General features: G+C 41.5%; 1 protein-coding gene and 2 long non-coding RNA genes across 6 annotated transcripts in view; 2 read left to right on the top strand and 1 right to left on the bottom strand.

The window, feature by feature from the left end:
- Positions 1–5537, top strand: part of kcnc2 (potassium voltage-gated channel, Shaw-related subfamily, member 2) — a 27941-nt gene extending 22404 nt beyond the window's left edge. For 2 of the 4 annotated variants that reach the window (XM_019866199.1, XM_019866202.1), the window contains one exon: positions 760–1839. In XM_019866199.1, the coding sequence (XP_019721758.1) occupies positions 760–896 (137 nt within the window). In that variant the 3' untranslated portion in view covers positions 897–1839. Of the gene's footprint in view, positions 1–759; positions 1840–2137; positions 2234–3515 lie in introns of those variants that run through there. The other 2 variants (XM_019866201.1, XM_019866200.1) reach the window with 2 other exon arrangements.
- On the bottom strand, positions 5248–15325 carry LOC109513631 (uncharacterized). The gene is made up of 2 exons (XR_002167835.1): positions 14304–15325; positions 5248–5396 (listed from the first exon to the last, which is right to left on the bottom strand). It is a non-coding gene; the product is annotated as an uncharacterized LOC109513631 (long non-coding RNA).
- Positions 15326–17136: 1811 nt separating this feature from the next.
- Positions 17137–18264, top strand: LOC109513543 (uncharacterized). The gene is made up of 3 exons (XR_002167795.1): positions 17137–17424; positions 17614–17679; positions 18172–18264. It is a non-coding gene; the product is annotated as an uncharacterized LOC109513543 (long non-coding RNA).
- Positions 18265–18270: the final 6 nt, after the last annotated feature.

An 18270-nucleotide genomic window follows, 5' to 3' on the forward strand; every position in this document is an offset into this window, starting at 1 on the left:
TTAGTTTCATACGCTCGAAACAAATCAGCAGTCAGTAAGTGTTGCCGGTCCGTCATTCGCCCGTCCGTCTTTATCTCAAGCGGAACTAAAACTGTCATCGCCAGTCCGTCGTTAGTTTTAACCGCGCATCCATCAAGGGAAAACCTGTAACCGAGCTGAGAAGTTTCGGCTGTCGCTTGAGCTTTCGATGAATTTGTCACCGCTTAAAAACAGCTCTTTGTTGGTTGTTTGTTCGGTATAGCACGAGTCACAATTTGACATTTCGGTACGGACTTTAGCAAGGATCATGGAAGTTGACACTTTTGCGGGCCGCATAAAGTGATGTCGCGGTCCGGATCTGGCCCCCGGGCCTTTACTTTGACACCTGTGCGTTAGTCCCTCCCTTTTTCCGTACTTTTCCATCATTCGTCAATTCGCCCCGGCATAATCTTTTTCGAGCTATCGAAAAAAATCTGCTCTTTGCTAACTTTTGATGACAAGGGAAGTAGACATACTCCAATTTGGCCTGATGGTCATTCTGGACTTCAAGTGCGACTTCATCGTGCCCTACTGTGACCGTTCGGGAAATAATCCGCGCATGCAGTCACCATACACGATGTGACAGTTGCTCTGTTTCACTCCTGTCTCCTGTCTTGCCACGGTTCAATCGGCCTGGACTCGGATGCCTGCCTGCCTGCCTGCCTTGCCTGCCTGCCTGTGTGTGTTCATGTCCCCCTGCACCACTTCCACTTCCACGTCTTTGTCGCGCTCCATCTGAAGGCTACGAGAAATCTCGCAGCTTAAACAACATAGCAGGCATGACCGCTAACGCCCTGAGGTTGTCTCCCGTCACCTCGCCCTACGGATCGCCCTGCCCGCTACGGCGCTCCCGTTCCCCTATTCCCTCCATCCTGTGAGACGTCCGGCGCCGCCACACTATTTTAGTATTTTTTTTTTGCATTACCCGCTCCATATCCGATCACAAACTGAACTGTGCGAGATCGCTCAGCACCTGTAGCAAAGGCGGATCGACTGACTACCGTCAAAGCGTGCTTGGCTATTCTCCTGTGTCACTTGAAGTTTCCCTTTTTATTTATTTACTTTTGGATTTGATATTGTCATATTGCAATAAATAAAAAAAAAAAAACAAAAACGGACTGATGGCTTTCAAAGTAGCAGCCGTCACATTTAATGAAGGACATGTTTTGCAATCAGGGATATTAGATGTCGCTCTTTTTGGATGCCGAGAGGAGAAAGGTGTGCTTCCGTAAAACAATAAGACAGCCGTTGCTTCGTTTTATTTTCATTTTATTTTATTTTTTTTCCTCGTCACCTGATAATTTTTTTTTTTTTTTTTGCATGGACTGCAATCTGTAAACCATTGTCGTCTGCAAGCCATGTTGCCGGGGGGGGGCGACCGCACCACGCACACTGTGAAAATATCATATATCTGCTGCCATGTGAAAAAAGGAAGCACTTAACACCTGCTTTCGGTTGGGTTTTATGGATCGGTAAACTTGAGCGCAGTACTTGGATTGGACCTGCAGAGGCGCTGTTGAGTTGGCCTCCACAAAATACGCGGTTCAAAGAAGATTAATTTGACATTTTGAAATCGGAACGTTCCATTTTTATGTTATAATTTTACTCCTTCAATTTTGTTCTTGTGACTTGATGACTTTTTTTTCCTCAGAATTTATTGATTTATTCCGAAAATCTGAAAAATGAGCTGCACATATTTATTCTCGTAACATTTGTCCCTCCAATATGACAAATTTGTGTCTGTATGACATGTTTCAAATTCATAACGTAAATGTGAAAAGATTTTTACTCTGGCAACATCGCATTTCCCCCCCCCCCCCCCCCCTAATTATCACAACTTTAAAGTTGCGACATAACTTTGACATTGTAAGACCCCTACATTAACTTTACGTTTTTTTTCCCCCCACTCATAATTAAAAAAATGTGGCTCTAATACTAAAACAAAAAATCACTTCACATCAGTCACAGCAAAGCTATCCTCCCCCCCACCCAAAAAAGTAATTGACTTCACGATGCGTCAAAAATCTTGAAAGAGGGGTGTTCTTCTTTCCTGTCCACATGTCTGCACATATATGCACGCGTATAAGTTGTATGTATGTTTCTGGTTGTTCACTCTCAGATAACTGCAAAGAGATGGTGTTTACTGGTTTCACACAAGCAGAGAGTGGCGTTCTATCTTAATGGCTTTGGGGGAAAGCAGCGCCTTGGCAGAAAGGTAACCCTCTGCATGGGTGTGTGGGAGGAGTCAATGCCGAATCCCCTTAGCCTTTCACTACCACTGTTTTTTTTTTTGTTTGTTTTGTTTGTTTTGGGTTTGTACGCTCTAAACGATGGAGGTTGTTCAATAATCTGAGACGACAGACCGGAATATGTTTTGATTCGGTTTGATTAAATATGTGAGGGGGATGTGCCTTGACAGGATATCGAGATGTAATTTGAGTTGAGAGGATCCGGTCGTGTCGTGCAATTTTAGTTGGGTTTGTTTGTGGAATGTCGACTATGAATGGAGGAATAGGAACGCCGAAGAAATATGAGGATGTATTTAAGGCAGACGTTCATGAAAAGACGGCGGATTTTATTGCAGCTGAAACGAGAAACTCGAGTGAAGCCCACTCTTCTTCTCAAGTCGCTCAAATAATGATTTTATTCAACTGAAATCCTCAGTTTCTTTTTTTTAATTTTTTGTGCTAATCTTCCGACTTCATTCAGCTGATTTTTTTTTTTGTTACTCTCGTAACATCACATCTTATTTTTCCTACCTCATATTCAGCTTCTCACAACATTGCAGTTTTGTCCTACGATTATTCGAACTTTATTCTGGCACCATGAATCTTTTTTCCAAAATAAATTCACAGACATTCTGAATATTTTTTTCATCACGATAACACCTGTCTTTCAAAAAAAAAATTTTTTTTTGAACCCTTTAGGTGACGGCGGTTACTACAGTGGACCGCTTATCATGTTACAGGGTACATGAAAGGGTTAATGATAAAACATCTTATTTCCATTCCACGTTTTTTTTTCTTCCCAGAAATACGAAACGCAAATATCCTTCCGAGGCCTTCGCGAATTGACGCCACACCACGATACGCCTCAATTCCCCGTCTGCTCCCAACAGGTGTGGGCTTGCACACTTGGACCTCACCCATTCCGCCATTACTCCAAGTAGCAAAGAGTTGCCTAGCAACTGGCTTGCAGATGATGCTCTTTTGCGCATAGATTGGCCCCACCGAAAAATCAAATCCAAACGGGCGCTCTTCAAAAACATTCCACTTTGTCTGCGGACTAAATTATTGATCACCTCCATCGAAAACGGTTGAAGACACCATGTCCGTTTCATCCTTGAGCATGTATTTCAAACGATCGAACGTGCATGGCAAAATGTTTGACGGAGACAGGCTGAGAATTCATTTCTGGTTTGATTAACACCCCACCCACCCGCCACCCCGCCCACCCGCCGGGGGGAGACTGTATAACAATATGAGGACCTATTGCAGTGGGAAGACCCCATTTGGAGGCATTCCAGCCGCTCCTACAGGACAATAAAGGAGGGAGTCGACGCAAAAACCACTAGGGAGACCCCGTCGGCCCCGTGACTCGGCACACGGAGGAGGAAGTTCCCCCGAAGAATCCAAGAGGACGGTGACAAAGCATTTAATCCCCCGAGCAGGAGGCCAAATAAGCCGACGGGACCCCCGAGCGCCAATAGACGTGTGTAAATAAGTCACCCGCGGCAACGCAATTTGGTTGCTAAATTGCACCGTCAAGACACTCAAATCTCGCTCGCGCCGCCCTCCTTGCAATAAGTGTTTTTTTTTTTTTTTGTCCGTCGAGGCACTTTTGTGTTCTAAAATAGAGTGTTTTCTTATTCTGGACATGCAGTATATTCGAGAGACAACCGTGCTAAGTTGAGTCAACGTGACATCTCTGCTTTTGGTCAATTTCAGTCGGTTCAAATGCTCTGCTGTGTATTGATGTATGTGCATATCCTATTTTTGGAAGGTCATGTTCGGTGGGCTTTGGATGTCGTCACTTTTCGAGATTAGCACAGAAACGGACGAGAGAGTCCACCCCCGACCCCCACTGCGATACAAGCGCCATTGTAGAAGTCTCCCACTGTGCATTGAACATGCAACGACCCTGCGTCAAGTGCTGCAAATGGAACCAAATGATTATGAGCAGAGGTTTCCTCATAACTCAATGGTGGCTAAAATCAGTTAATTCTTCCAAATGCATCCAACTGTCTTTTTTTTTTTTTCTGGGAGAAAATGTGTAGCAGAAATTTACGAATTATACAGATATATTTTTTACAAAAAAGTGGGACTTCTATAATGGCTGCTTTTGCACAGTAGCAATTCCTTGTACCCAAATAATCAGATCCATTTTGTGATAGGTGTACTAGGGCCACACTGAAAAGAAAAAAAATATATATCAGAATAAAATGAACATTTTGAAATGATTACGATCCGACAATGGGCTCTATTTTCATGACCAGCGTAAAACCTGTACATGCACAGCTGTGGCAACTTTGGCGGGCTGCGCCGCTGTGGATGTGGTCACAGCCGACAACCGTGGCCAATCAAAGCGAGTTTAAAACTACTTTTTTTCTTTTCTGCCTCTTCAAATTCTGGAAAAAAAAATACAAAAGTTCAGTATTCTCGAAAAAAAATGTCAGATGCACTTTAATCATATATTTATCATCAAGACTCTCACTGTATTTTGGAGGAAAAAAAATCCTCTTGTCAAATTTGTCATTCATTTTAGTCCTTCATTTCCCTCGAAAGTTTTCTCGCAGGATCACTTTTTCCAAAAACGATTTTATTCTTGACTGTATTCCTCCCCCCTTTTTGTTTTTTCCTTCCAGTTTGGCCCTAATGCTCCTTGGTCAATTTGCAATAATCCCAAAAACCGAAAGCGCCAAGCCACACTGTGATTCCAGTTAAAAAAAAAAAAAAAAAAAGAGAGGGTTGAAGGTTTAAAAAAAAAAAAAAAAAATGGCAGAGGGAGACTGTCAGGTGGCATTGTCGATGTGTCGCCCACTCCCCATCACCCTCCTTGTGTAGTACACACGCTGCTTTACTCTTGAATGTGACAAAGGAGTACCGTTCTTTGTGTATTTTTAAGATGATGTAATTCTGGGGGGGAAACGTTAAAAAAAAAAAAAAAAAATCGGTTTATTTTTCTGAATTCCAAACGTGTATTTTTGTGTCTAACCGTTCATGACCCTTACCTGTGAAAGTCACGGTCGCCCAACGCTGTGCTTATTTTGTCCATCGTGTCTCCGGAACGTCGTCGAGCTCTTTGATTCCAAGTTCACGTTTTTGTATGTTCTGTCGTGGGGACGAATTGTAGTTTCGAGTCTGTATCTGAAGTGCATGCTTAAAAAGAGAAAAAATTTGTGTCAAAGGCTAAAAAAAAAAAAAAAAAAAAAAAAGACACTGTATATCATGTTGAGAACAATGTGTATAAAAGTGGATACGAAGTGAAGGATTCACATAAACTATTTATCTTTTCATGAATGGGTGCTCGTTTTAATTCTCAACTTATGCATGTGTGATATTTTGGGCGGGGTTATGAATTCCAAAAAAAAAAAGAGAGAAATTTACAGGTAAGTACAGTTAATATTTTAATTAAATCATTGTTTTTAAATTTTTCTCTGTACAGCCTCAATTTTAATTATTATTTTTTTTGTCCAATCAGGTTTCAGCCTCAGTGTTGCCATGTGAATCTAATCTGCCCAAGGGCCTTCAGAATCCGTACGCTGCCTGATCCAAACTCAACTCTGTCATCAACGGGACCGTTCCTTGAGAGTCGGATTTCAAAATCATCTGCACGGGGCCAGCCAGCTGGCCCAAAATGGTGTCAAAATGTTTCCGTCCTACGAGTTCCACTAGCCAAACACATGTTTCATAATCAGCGTCTCTGGTGAGCATGATGCATTTTCTTAACTTTTTCAAAAAAAGTCATCTTGTCATGCAATAGGATTTACATTGAGTGATGTAATTGTTTTTTTTTTTTTTTTTTTTTTTTTTTACGAACACGTTTATATTTCTAACTTTAACCCGCTAACTAGCAGACTATGAGCAAAGCGATACAGGCCACTCTGACCTTTCGCCCGATAGGCGCAGAAGCTGAAAAAAGAAAACAGATTTGTCACATCCAGTCGTTTATTTTTGACTTTAATTAAAAAAAATAAAATACATCAAGACGTACCTGGGTTGAAATGCCTGGATTCTTTGAAAAAATAAATACATAAATAAAATTTAAAAAACATGAAAATAAAATGCCTGGATTCTTTAAAAAAAACATGGAATTTTTTTCATTTTTTTTTTTTAATCCAGGCATTCAGTCCCAGTTTTGTCTTCGTGTATTAAAAAAAAAAGAAGAAATAAAAATCACATGCTAGTGTAAAGGTGGCTCTGAAAATGGCTGGCGCTGAATGAATTAAAGTGCAGCAAAAAAAAAAAACAAAAAAAAAATCCTGAAGCTGAAGCGACAATTCTAGCAGACGAGAGTGAACATCCCTTTGACAAAAAAAAAAAAAAAAAAACACCGCCTTCCCGTTCTATTTATGGAAACGCAGACGCTGAATACTTGATTGCAAGCGCATGCATATTATATGCAAGAGACTTTATGGAACATCAGAATGCCAAAGTCATTGACTCCCCCCCCCCCAAAACTGTATTTTTTTTTGTGGCATCGTTTCTTCAACGGATGTAATTGCGAGCGAGGCCATCTCCATTCACCGCCCGTTCGCGCTCACCTATTCGCTTTTCAACTCACGTCTCACATTAAGTGCCGTTTGGGGGCAGTGGATCTCGGAGGCATTCTAACTATCTTTACTCGGGTCGCCATGGAAACAGCCACAGACGTGCCACGGAGATGTAAACAGTCAGGGCCGGGAGTGTGTGTGTTTTTTTTTTTTAATTCAAGGGAAAAGAATCCTCTGCATCCTACATCCGCCCACAACACACTCCCATGCCTGGGGAGGAGGCAGGATGAGTTTTCTTCAAATGAAAGATGCTGGGAAACAAAAGAGCGGCAGGGACGATCGCACATACCGTCGTCTCGAACTCGTCAATTCGAAAAATAATCGTGCGTAAATGTTCATCGCGCTTGTCATTCAAGTTTTCTATCTTTGAAAGTTCAGTCCAGGAAAAAAAAAAAAAACTCAGACCTGGAATTTGACGTTAAGTGCCAATGGCGAACAGAACCGTCATTTTAATAAGACATGAAAAGAGCACCTTGACGAAAAAGAAAAAAAAAAAAGTCATTCACAGCCCTTACACGTCTCGAAACTGCTTTTGATTCAAAACACGCCGGCGATGCCAAACCTTTTTTTTTTTTTTCTTCTATACGGTAGCAAAACAAGATCATACCACCATGTGACATTCAAATCTCGCTAAGTGCCGTGTAATGAGGCCGGCGTTCGAGAGCCCGGTGTGACTCAGGTGCCGTGAGTGGAGGCTCCATTTGCAGGCTTCATACCGCACACGTACTCCAAAAGCCACGCTAACACTCTAAATTACTCACGCGGTGACATGGAGCCCCTCACTGACAACCCGCGAGGGTATTGTTTAGCGGGAGAAGCTAAGTGCAGGGACTCTGGGAAAACGGCAGCGTCAATTCACCGGGGGGGGGGGGTCGCCGTAATTATAATCATTAGGAAGAAGCAAACAAAACAGCGGCGCTAGGCGCGAACGCGGTGCCGGAAAAACGCGGCGGGATGCGGGTGCGCGGGAAGCTGCAGCCTCTCCAGCTGCCCATTATGACACTTTCACTCCTCAGAGCACGTGGGATACTTATGTGTACTCCTCCGTTTATTTTTAGCTTTTCTTTAGTCACGGTTAAGAGGGCATAGGATGGATGTTGCGCTCTCAACGGCATGACGAATGCGCCGGGGACCATGTCAGGCTGGTGAGGTGGTATCGGCGCGTGTGGTATCGGTGCATTTTTACGCGGCTTTGCATTGGAAGGAGACAGAGATTTCGTGTTTTTATTAGCTAGCGCCAGCGAAAAAGTACAAATATTAACGGTTGGTTGCGCACTCTGCGCTGTCGACGGAGTGTTATCGAGCTTCGATAACGACGACTTAAAGATCAACACGGGCGCACGGCGGGTTAACGGGAGAGAGGAAGGAAAAAAAAAAAAAGACGATGCAATATTTAGTTCGTACGTTCCAGTTGATCAGCAGAAAAGCCTCTGATCCGGCACGGCTGCCTCCGTGTCACCCGCGGGGTGGAAGAGATCATAGACGCGCCGCACTCGGCGGCGTCTTAATGAGCCAGTCAAGCCAAGGTAAGCCCGCGCGCTGTCGCCATCAAGCGACGCGAGCGACACTGGTCGCTAAATTTAGCTCGGCGGAGTTAGCGACGGTCTGAAAGCTTTTCATCACTTATCGCCGGGAAGCTTTTGCCACAGCAAGGAGTGGGGCAAAGAACTCGTCTCTTGCCTTTTGTAGACGACGTCTGTCACGTGTCATGTTTTTAATGTATTCCACTCGGTTTGTTTTCACCAGGTGTCTGCCCCGCCCCTTCCTGGTGTCTGCCCCGCCCCTTCCTGGTGTCTCCACCAATCAGCGAAGTGCTTTATATTTTCTGTCCTTGTCTGATGGTTATAACAAGTGGTGAGTGTTTGTTTGTTGGGGGGGAGGGGGGGGGCTGTGCTTGTTTTCACAGTTTCTCTGATTTGGGATCATTTTTGACCCTTGCTCAACAATGTTTTGAGTTTTCCACCAGACCGGCTATGAAAACATCACCCTGAGGTAATCGACACATTTTTTTTTTTTTTAACTTAACATTTAAATACACCCGAACTACACTTAGGCAAAGATTCTTTCACACACGATAAGAGGGAGCGAGCGTACCATTAGCGGTACCCGCGCCACAGTGAAAATCGCTGGTTTCGGTTTTAATTGGATGTCTCACCCGCTAACTAATTGTGGCACACTGTCCATTAGAGAGGACGGACACAATTGAAAGAAAACGCGACAAATTACTGCTTTCGGCGACGAGGCAAGATCGCGCCAGTCAATCAGAGGGCAGTCAGTGGCAACAATTAAGCGAGTAAAATACTGAAGGGCCACTGGCTGCGTCTTGTCAAGACTTCTGCGCTCCACTGATTGTCTTTCTGCCCGGTGCCTCCACTTCAATCAGCATGTTGAAATTTTTCAAGTGCGGCCATTTGCAAAGTAGAAATATTGCCAATCCCATCCTTCCCCCTAGCTATGGAAGTTTGCATGGCTGGTTAGCATGAAGCTAAACAGACAGCAAAGCAAAGAAAAAAAACGAACCTTGGTGGCGGGAACGGCCGAATCGAAAATCAATCTGTCGTCCTCAAAGGACAATCCCATCGCAAAGTTGAATTGACATGAATCCTATTCTCGCTGCACATTAAACCAATTGGGCAACAAGCTAATCACTTTAGCCTCAGCAAACGCCGTGTCCTTGAATGTCTGCTGATGATCTGACACCTATTCACAACGTGCGTTCACTCTCACGATGGTCACAGAAACGCAGTCATATTTCCCGATAAACTCCTTTTAACAATCCAGCCAGGATTATTGATTTCAGCGCTCTATTATTAATCCTCTTCTAATCAAGCAGGATTTACGCGATCCTGCTCAATTTGTTATGACCCAAAATCTTGTCAAAACAAAATTTGGACAAGACTATTTTTTGATATTTGACAAACAAATCACTGAATTTTAAAATGAACTTTTAAAGTCCAAAGGCAGATAGTGGAGGCGAGGCCAAAATAGGATTGATATGCTCCCTCTTACGTGTTCCAGTTCAATTACTTTCAAGTGGAAGAGTAAGTCAACTCCTTTGGATTAAAATGAAAAGTAAATGTCAAATGAAGGCACATACGGCAATTGTCCACGACAACTTTCTCAAATTACGAGATCACTTCATTTGACCACAAAAGCCGATCAGCTTTCAATCAAACCGGTGAGGAATCTGCCACTGGCTCCAAATGTCGGTGGCTTCGAAAACATTCAAGTCGAATTTTTCTTCGTGTTCTTCCCAAACGGGAAAAGTATGTCACCAGCCGCCCGCATATCGAGAATGCCTCTCGGTCGAGATGGCTCGTGTTTATCAGCTCAGACGGACTGGTGCCCGGAGGCGCTGCGGGCCTCTTTGTTTCATTAGCATCATTTGATTACCGGCGTCTGAATGTATCACTGGCATCACATTCGCAGCTGAAGGCGCCGTCTGTGTTTGAGTGGGATGAGAGTGGAAGGAATGTGACTCAGAGGTAGAGACTCGGCCGCGCGGCACATCCTCACGCCTATATCGGGCGAGGGGAAAAAAGAAGAAAAAAACAGCGTTGTGGGTATCTTAGCTTGGCTTACTAGTATAGTTAGTACCAAAGCACTTAGAAAGGATCATAAAGCATCAACGCCTAGCATGAAGCCGTGGCACATAAATGATTGTATTCAGTTGTTAAACGTGTCAACACATGCAAACCACCCTCACATGAAGCTCGCTGACACTTTTAGCTAGCATGCTAGGCTAAATACCACATATAGAAAGTTTGTGAATTGACACGCGATTATAAATGGAAGGGACAAAGTCTGTTTAATATTTCGGAGGTATTTATACATCCTCAAAGAACAGATTTTAATCTGCACATAAAAAAAAAATGTTACATTAGCACAATCCCACTGGAGGTAACCCCGACATGTCTTTTTTGTGAATGTAATCATTTCATTAAAGATTAACTAAAAAAAAAAAAAAAAAAAAGGGGTTCATCCAATCATTCGGCGCCGCAAAGAAGTGAATTAACGCCTGCTAACGGTCGTACTCTCGTTTAGTCGGACTAAGATGCCCTTTGGAAACAGAAAGCCGATTTAATCGAGGGCCTGTCCTGTCCTGTCCTGTAATTATTCCAGCTCCTTAAGGAAGACGCTTGGTGAGTAATCTCGTTTTTTTTTTTTTTTTTTTTTGCACTGCCTTATTCGGATAGTTTAGCGTGATGCAGTACGGATGACGTAAACACATTTTTTTAAAAAGTTTTTATTTTTTATGTGCACAGCATACAAACAACTTGGAAATCAAGCATCCTTCAAATGTCAGGAGTTGCTTGGCAACAGGCGCAGAGGTGAATTGCTGCGCTTAAATGGTGGCATGACAAAAAAAAAAAAAAAAAACAAAACGTTGCGAAGTAAATCTAAACAATTTTTAAAAGTCGTTAAGGGCGTGTATTGCATCTGAGACTGTTTAGTAGCTTAAATGTTTAAAATGTACACAATGTATCAGTGGTTTACAAAACATGAAACATACCTTTTAGGAATAAAATGTAATTCTCAATTGTGAACACTTAGGCCTAGTATGCTACTGTATTTTAACATTGGCATTTTTTTTTTTAGGTGGCCTTTGCGATGTTTTTGTGGGGGGTAAATGTTTTAATCAAGAGATGCAAGTTAACTTTTTTCGATCTTTTTTGGGGGGACGGGGGGCTGATTCCGAATTTTTGTCAAGTTTTGTTAGTCACTTAAAACCGAATAAATGAACATATCTCAAAAACTTGATTTGCTTAAAAAATAAAAAAATTAAAGACATTTTTTGAACCCTTTCAGGCACAGCGGTCACTACAGTGGACAGCTTACGACGTTATCAGGTTACAGGGCACAGCAAAAGGCTGAAATCAGCGTCAAACGTATCTTTAGGGAGACATAAAGTCCTCTCTGATTAAAATTTGATGTTGACCAGTGTGCTCCATTCGCACGGCAACTACTGGAAGCTGCCTTTATGCCGCTGCCATGGCGACTGTGGCGCATTCCAGTCGTCAACCTTTAGTTGGAGATATTCTGTTCAATTGCAAAGAAAAAGGAAAAAAAAAATAAACGTCCTTGGAGGGTTCAACCGAAAAAGATTTCCGCCGTATAAAATGCATTTTTTTCAACATGAGCGGGCCGATGAAAGGAAGTCCTTCAAGATTTTTCGAATCATTCTTTCAAATGAGCTTGAAAGCGCGCAGGCAGCCATTTGAAAAATGATGAGAAAAGAACATCGCTAATAGAAATTGAAAAAAAAAATCAATAGAATACAATGAAAATTAAAGACTTGCTTGTTGCAAAAAAGTGGACCTGCACAGTAAATTAAGTCGCCGTAATTTGACTTTAAAAAAATAATAACTAATTTACTTTTAATTAGTTTTTAAAGCAGGTTTGTTATTCTTTTTTTTTTTGTGTTAGGGTTTTTTTTTCGTTCGTTTTTCTAACCTATGGAGTATTAGTGCAAACGCAAGATAAAGGGAAAAAAAGGCCACAAAGTATTTTATAATTCAGTAAACTAATCTCGACATTTCCAACTGTAATCTTCAGATAACTTCATCCTAAAATCATCGTCAAAGTGCTTGCCATTTTTCCGTCTGCTGCGCCCGACAGACCAAAAAAATGCTCTTATTTATTCAACTGGTGCGACACATGATCCTGTTCTTTTCATTGCCCGTGCACTGTATCGGTTGCATGGGATCGGCCCAGTCTCCCACCCCACAAAATAAGTCAATCAATCTTGCTTTCCAAGCTTCTTTTTAATTTTTTTTACAACACTACACATGTTGTATTATTGTGTATACGTGTGTGTGCACGGGCTCATTCTTTACAGCCATCTCGTCGAATTCAAATGTTTTTTTTTGGGGGGGGCCTTTCCCTCCATTTGCCCTTCAAACACCATTCATCCTTGTGGCGCCATGGCAACAAGGAACACTCACGACAAAGCAAGCGACCGATATGAAAAGGGTTACGTAAGATAGATTTGAAGGAAATTGGAAAGGGGTTTTCGATTCAAATGCACCACTGACGACGCACAATTGCTGGTCGTCAAACTCACTTTGTCGCGGGTTGGAAAACCATAAACGAGCCGTTTATGCTACGTGAAATCCATAACGACCAAAATAAATTCAAAACAGTAAAAAGAATTACTTATGTTCAGTCAAAAAAAGGTTGCCGTTACTTTAATTTCATCCCCCCCACTCCCTCCCAAAAAACCCCAAAAGTTACTTTATTCTTTCAGGTCGCTGTTCAAATCAACTTCCAATTAAGTTTGAATCTCATCTAATATTTCTGGCGTGACTTTACTGCCCTCTTGTGGACACGGCTGCACTCAGCACTTTAAGACAACAAAAATGTTAGATACAGCATACTGTCCACACTTATTTTTTATTTATTAACTTTTTTTCCTGCGAAGAAGTTTTCCACGAGAAGTTTCCCGGAGGCGAATTGGGTAACGTGTACAGTTTCATTGTGATGACAAGCCTGATGATGGTGAGTGCGTCCTTTTTCATTTTTGTTTTATACATAATTTTATAAAACACTAACATTTTGCCCATTCGGAATATTTACACTGTGATTTGATATTAGAAAATTTTAAAAAACGAATCATTTGAAGATTAAATTGACATGCTTTGCACCTAAAAGTTAGTGTCGTCGTTTGTAACGGAACACCAGAGATTATTTTTTATACCACTAGAGGGAGCCCGCGTAACAACTACTGCCGAGAGCATTAGCCTAGTCAAAATTGATTTTTTTTCTGAAACATTTTCTGGATGGGTCCTATAGAAAGATTTGGCGTGATTTCAAACCTACAAAAAATATTGTAAAATTACTTTGACAAAAAAAAAAAAAAACGTTCTAAATGAATGCAGTGCAAAATGTTTGCAGAATAAAGGAAATATCAAATGATCCAGATAAGTTTTTTTAATTAAAATGTAATTTACATCAAATAATGATTCAAAATTACAGTCAAGTATTTTTACATTTTAATTTTCAATTAAACAATTAAATGTAACGTTGAATTATGTTTGGGGAAAATACATTGAGTAGAAATAGGTCATAAAAATGTGTGAATTTTTAATTCAATCAAACTGAATGAGTTCACCAAGCTAAAACTGACAGCTAATCTTCAGTAATGCTGAAAAAAAAAAACAATTTTAAGTGACATTCCTCCATAGTCCGTCACAGTTTATATAAATAAACTATGACGAATAATTTGTGTAATACTTATCATCAACCCCCTTGAAGAGGGCCCAAGTCTTGAGCTGTTGACGCTGGAAGGCTTAAATCACATCACTTGTCTCTGAAAATATGATCAAAGGCGATTTATTTGAGTTGAGTTTCACTACCGCCGCGGCTCCAGCTGTTTCTTGACAATTTCGTCATAAATCAAGATACTAATCGCAGACGCGAAAACTTTTTTTTAAATTTATTGTGGTTTCCCCTTCACTCTCCAACAATCCGTGACTAATTACTGACAGTGCTAACGGCGTTCACATCATCCAACCTTGAAAAGAAGTCGCAATGCGAATCAAAGACGGCTCCAAAGTAAAGGTCCCGCTTCGTAATAGTTCAGCCATCCCAAAAGCTTGCATAACTTCTCTTCAAACTTCCTGCATTCCGCATGTTGATCATATTATGACTAATGCGCATCTGCTGTCGAAGCAGTGGGTGAGCTCTGGGTTACCGTAGCGACATTTTTTAATGTTTGTTTTGGGGGGTTTTTCCCACTCGTCTCAAGAAGTACCGGTTGTGTTTTGCGCATGCGCGGCAGAGTAAAAGCTCCAAATAAATGGAATGCCAAAACTTTTCGAGACAGCGTCAAAACAAGTCATTATTGGGCTTTGTTTCCGGCGCCCACGGCAGCCGAGTTAGCCCAAAAAAACCGCATTGTGCCATAATGACTCGCCAATATCCCACAGTCAATCACCTATGTGCCTCACGGGCCGCCGTACTGCTTGTTCCTTGACTTCCGTCACACTCCGTCGAGGCTTTCGACAAAATCCCCAAACAAACAAACAAACAAGCATCAACACCAAGAGGTCACAATTAGACTGCAACTCAGTCAATGTTTGGTCATAGTTTTCCGCCAAATATTAGTTCACTAATATAGGCAGGTGTCGAAATATGGTGACATGGAAACAATTTTCATGTTTGGCTGGAGAGACCACAAAAAGGGACGTGAAACGTAACAGCACGGGATGTGCTCAGGTTCATGTTAGGTCATCGACTTGGCCATTGTCTAACATTAAAAAATAAAATAAAATAAAAACACTTGTTGGGTTTATTTCGTAGTGTTTTGGGTCGTTATAATTTTAGCCAAAACATCCTCCAGATTTCTCCTACGTGAACTTTCGGGTTCATTTTAAAAGTCTAATAATTGTAGTTTACAGTACTACAGAATGCTTGGCCACAGTTTAAAAAAAAACAAAACAAAACAAAACTACAACTGAAAGTCAAGCAAATAGAAGGTCAACTAAAACGAAGCATTCAAAAAATAAATAAAAACCTCTTCTAAAAACCAATGAAAAATAGTCGAATTTAAAAAACGAAAGTGAAAATAAGTAATCAAAAAACAATTAAAAATCCTAAAATGTTTACAAACTCAGTTCTCTCTTTTTCCTATGCTTGTTCTCTCTTTCGTTCTTTCCTTGTTGGTCATCCACAGCGAACCGCTTCCGAGGGGTGTTATGCCCTCTTACAGTATGTCGGGTTACCGTCGTCATGCCAGTTTTCTTACCGTTTCTCATTTGCACCCAGAATGCCCGCGGCAAATGTTTGGACGCTTTTACGACTCTCGCCAGGCACCCGCGGCAATCGTAACCTGTCGCGTTTAACCGCCCTGCCATCCGTGTTGTCTCTTTGCCCACGGTGGACGGGGACATTTTTTGTCAACATAGCTTTACCACGACTGAGAAAACAGCAAGAACCCCCCCAAACCCTCCTGGGGTGATATGGGAAGTGGAAAAAAAGGGGGAGGGTGGGGTGGTGGCATGTGAAGGAGTAAACGGAATACCAAGGTGACGTGTTCTGCAGATGGTTTTCTGCTCTCGGCGTGACCTCCCGAAGGTCGGCTCTTGTCTGCTGAAGCTCGGGGACACGCTGTACTTTATTTTGCAGAAGACGACTGATCATCATGTTGGAGTTCGAGGAATAGCCCTCAGGATTTCGTCATTCATTTCCACGTAATGCAAGGTCGGAGTTAAGTGTTTGTGGTGTCATGAGTCCTGTCATACTTTCGTTTGTAGCGACTTATACAATCCAAAATATTACATGTAGAACCAAACACAAATACAAAATGAAAACACTCACAACGAGCTGCTGGAGGCCACAACTCACACCAAGACGCTCACGTGACTAATTTTTAACAAGTCTTGTTTGAAGTGTCGCAAAGAGAAAATATTTGTTGGAGAGCCACTGGTCTGCTTGACATGTTTCGATTTACCCCCCCCCAAAAAAACAAAAAAAAATGCTAATTTCTCCGCTTTTTGGTCAGAAACCGATTTTGTCTCCCTCAACATATTTTTGATGCTGATTGCGCAATACGGATTTCACCGTTTTTGAAAAAAAAAATCGACAAGATGCTGAATTTAGGCCTTATTAATAAATATTACTGCATTACATATTGTTCTTCTGATTATTGTAAAAACCTAATGTGAAAAAAATGGGAAAAATCAATGCAAAAAAATTTAGAAATATTTACTTGCATCTCTCTTTGAAATTTTTTTTTTTTTTGTGCCAAAAAATTGCACTTGCATCTCTCTTTTAAAAAAACTTTTTTTTTTTTTTTTAAGATTTGTTGGGCAGTGATAAAGCTAGAAACAAACCATGTTTGGTGAAAAAATATTAATTAAAAAATATTTTAAACAGTTGCTATTTCATAACAAAAATGCGATGTTATGAGGAGGGGGCTGGACTGGATTCGTGGAATTCCTTTTCTGTATTTTCTATCCGTAAATATTATTTCCAGTGGTATCTGGAGCCCGACAGTATCTTCTTGACAGTGTGGATCTCTGCAAACCGTTTCCCCCTTTTTTTTTTTCGTTTTGGAAGCGTGCGGGGAAAAAAAAAACAATCACAATCATCAGGTTTCGATTTGAATGCTTTTGTGCAATGAGGACGAGCTCAAGTGTCGGGGTGTTCACTTTTTTTCTTTTTTTTTTTTAATTTAATTTTATTTTTTTCGTGTACTTCCACCACTCCAAACCACTTGCGTGTGCGTTTTGGGAAGGAGTTTCACCGCGCCCCCTCACATCAGGAAAAAAACAAAGCCCGATGGATGAACAATGTCCACATCTGTTCGGCTTTCTTCCCAAATCGTTTCGCCCCCACCAAAAAAGTCCCCAATGAAGTTCTAATCCCGCCCACACCCACACACCCACCCCCGTTTCCTCTCTACAGTCGCATTTGAGAGGAGGGTGTGCGGTTTTTGTCTTTTTTTTTTTGGGGTGGGGGGGGCTTTTTCTTTTTTTGTTTTGCACTTCTGCAAACGTCAGTGGCTTTAGAAGACGCCGGCACTCTAGTTTTTGGTTTGTTTTTAACACCGCAGGAGGGGCTGTAGATCCAAAATGGGGAAAGTGAACATCTGGTTGAAAAGGAGTTTTATCGTTGTCGCAAGTCTGATGGCGGTGAGTGCTGTTTTTCTATTTTTTTTTCACATGTTTACACTCCATGGCATGTCGTCGTTTGTTAGGGTTCTCGCAACTGATTTTACAACCAATTATTCATCTTACAAGCTCCCCAAAAACGCATGTTACAAATTGTGTGTTGTCAGCGATTTTATGTATTTATTTCTTTATTTTTTTTTCTCGGCGCAGATTGTAGGGGCGCTCATGCTGGCCGGAACGCTGTTCAGCCACGGGCAGTACCACGCGGATGAGAAGGTAACGCCTCCTATCTGCCAAACTGTCAATCATGGTTTACCTCTTGGGGACTGTTGTGCGTCACAGGAGAGCGGATGTCACAGAGATCAACATAAGAGTCAAATATAGTTGGTTGTCATTTTTTTTTTTAATGGTTACAGTGGCACCTTGACTCACAGGCGACTTTTATTTGAGTTGTGAGCAAAAAAAAAAAAAAATTGTCCACATAAGTTAGCTTCATGCTAAAACACATTGCAAAAAGCCACGAGTGGCTAACGAAAATAGCATTGATGTTGGAGAAATGAATCACCCCACAAGCAACAGATCTTTCAACCCAATGGTGCGGCAACACATGTAGCCAGACAATAAGACAATGTACTAAAGAGTCAAAGCGGCCACTGTTTGTCAAATTTATAGCAAAATTATGTCTGCTACTCATGACCATAACAAAGAAGACTTTTTTTCTCATTTCCTGTTAAATCCTCATGAGACTGACATTGACAAAATCCATAGATCGAGGAAATGATTGTGGGCATCAACGCCATGTATGCTATGTCCATCACCATTTTGGTCCTGCCCATCATCGGCTTGTATGGCGTCTGCAAAGATTTT

The sequence above is a fragment of the Hippocampus comes genome, unplaced genomic scaffold (genome assembly GCF_001891065.2).
Source record: "Hippocampus comes isolate QL1 unplaced genomic scaffold, H_comes_QL1_v1.1 scaffold50, whole genome shotgun sequence".
NCBI classification, from domain to species: domain Eukaryota; kingdom Metazoa; phylum Chordata; class Actinopteri; order Syngnathiformes; family Syngnathidae; genus Hippocampus; species Hippocampus comes.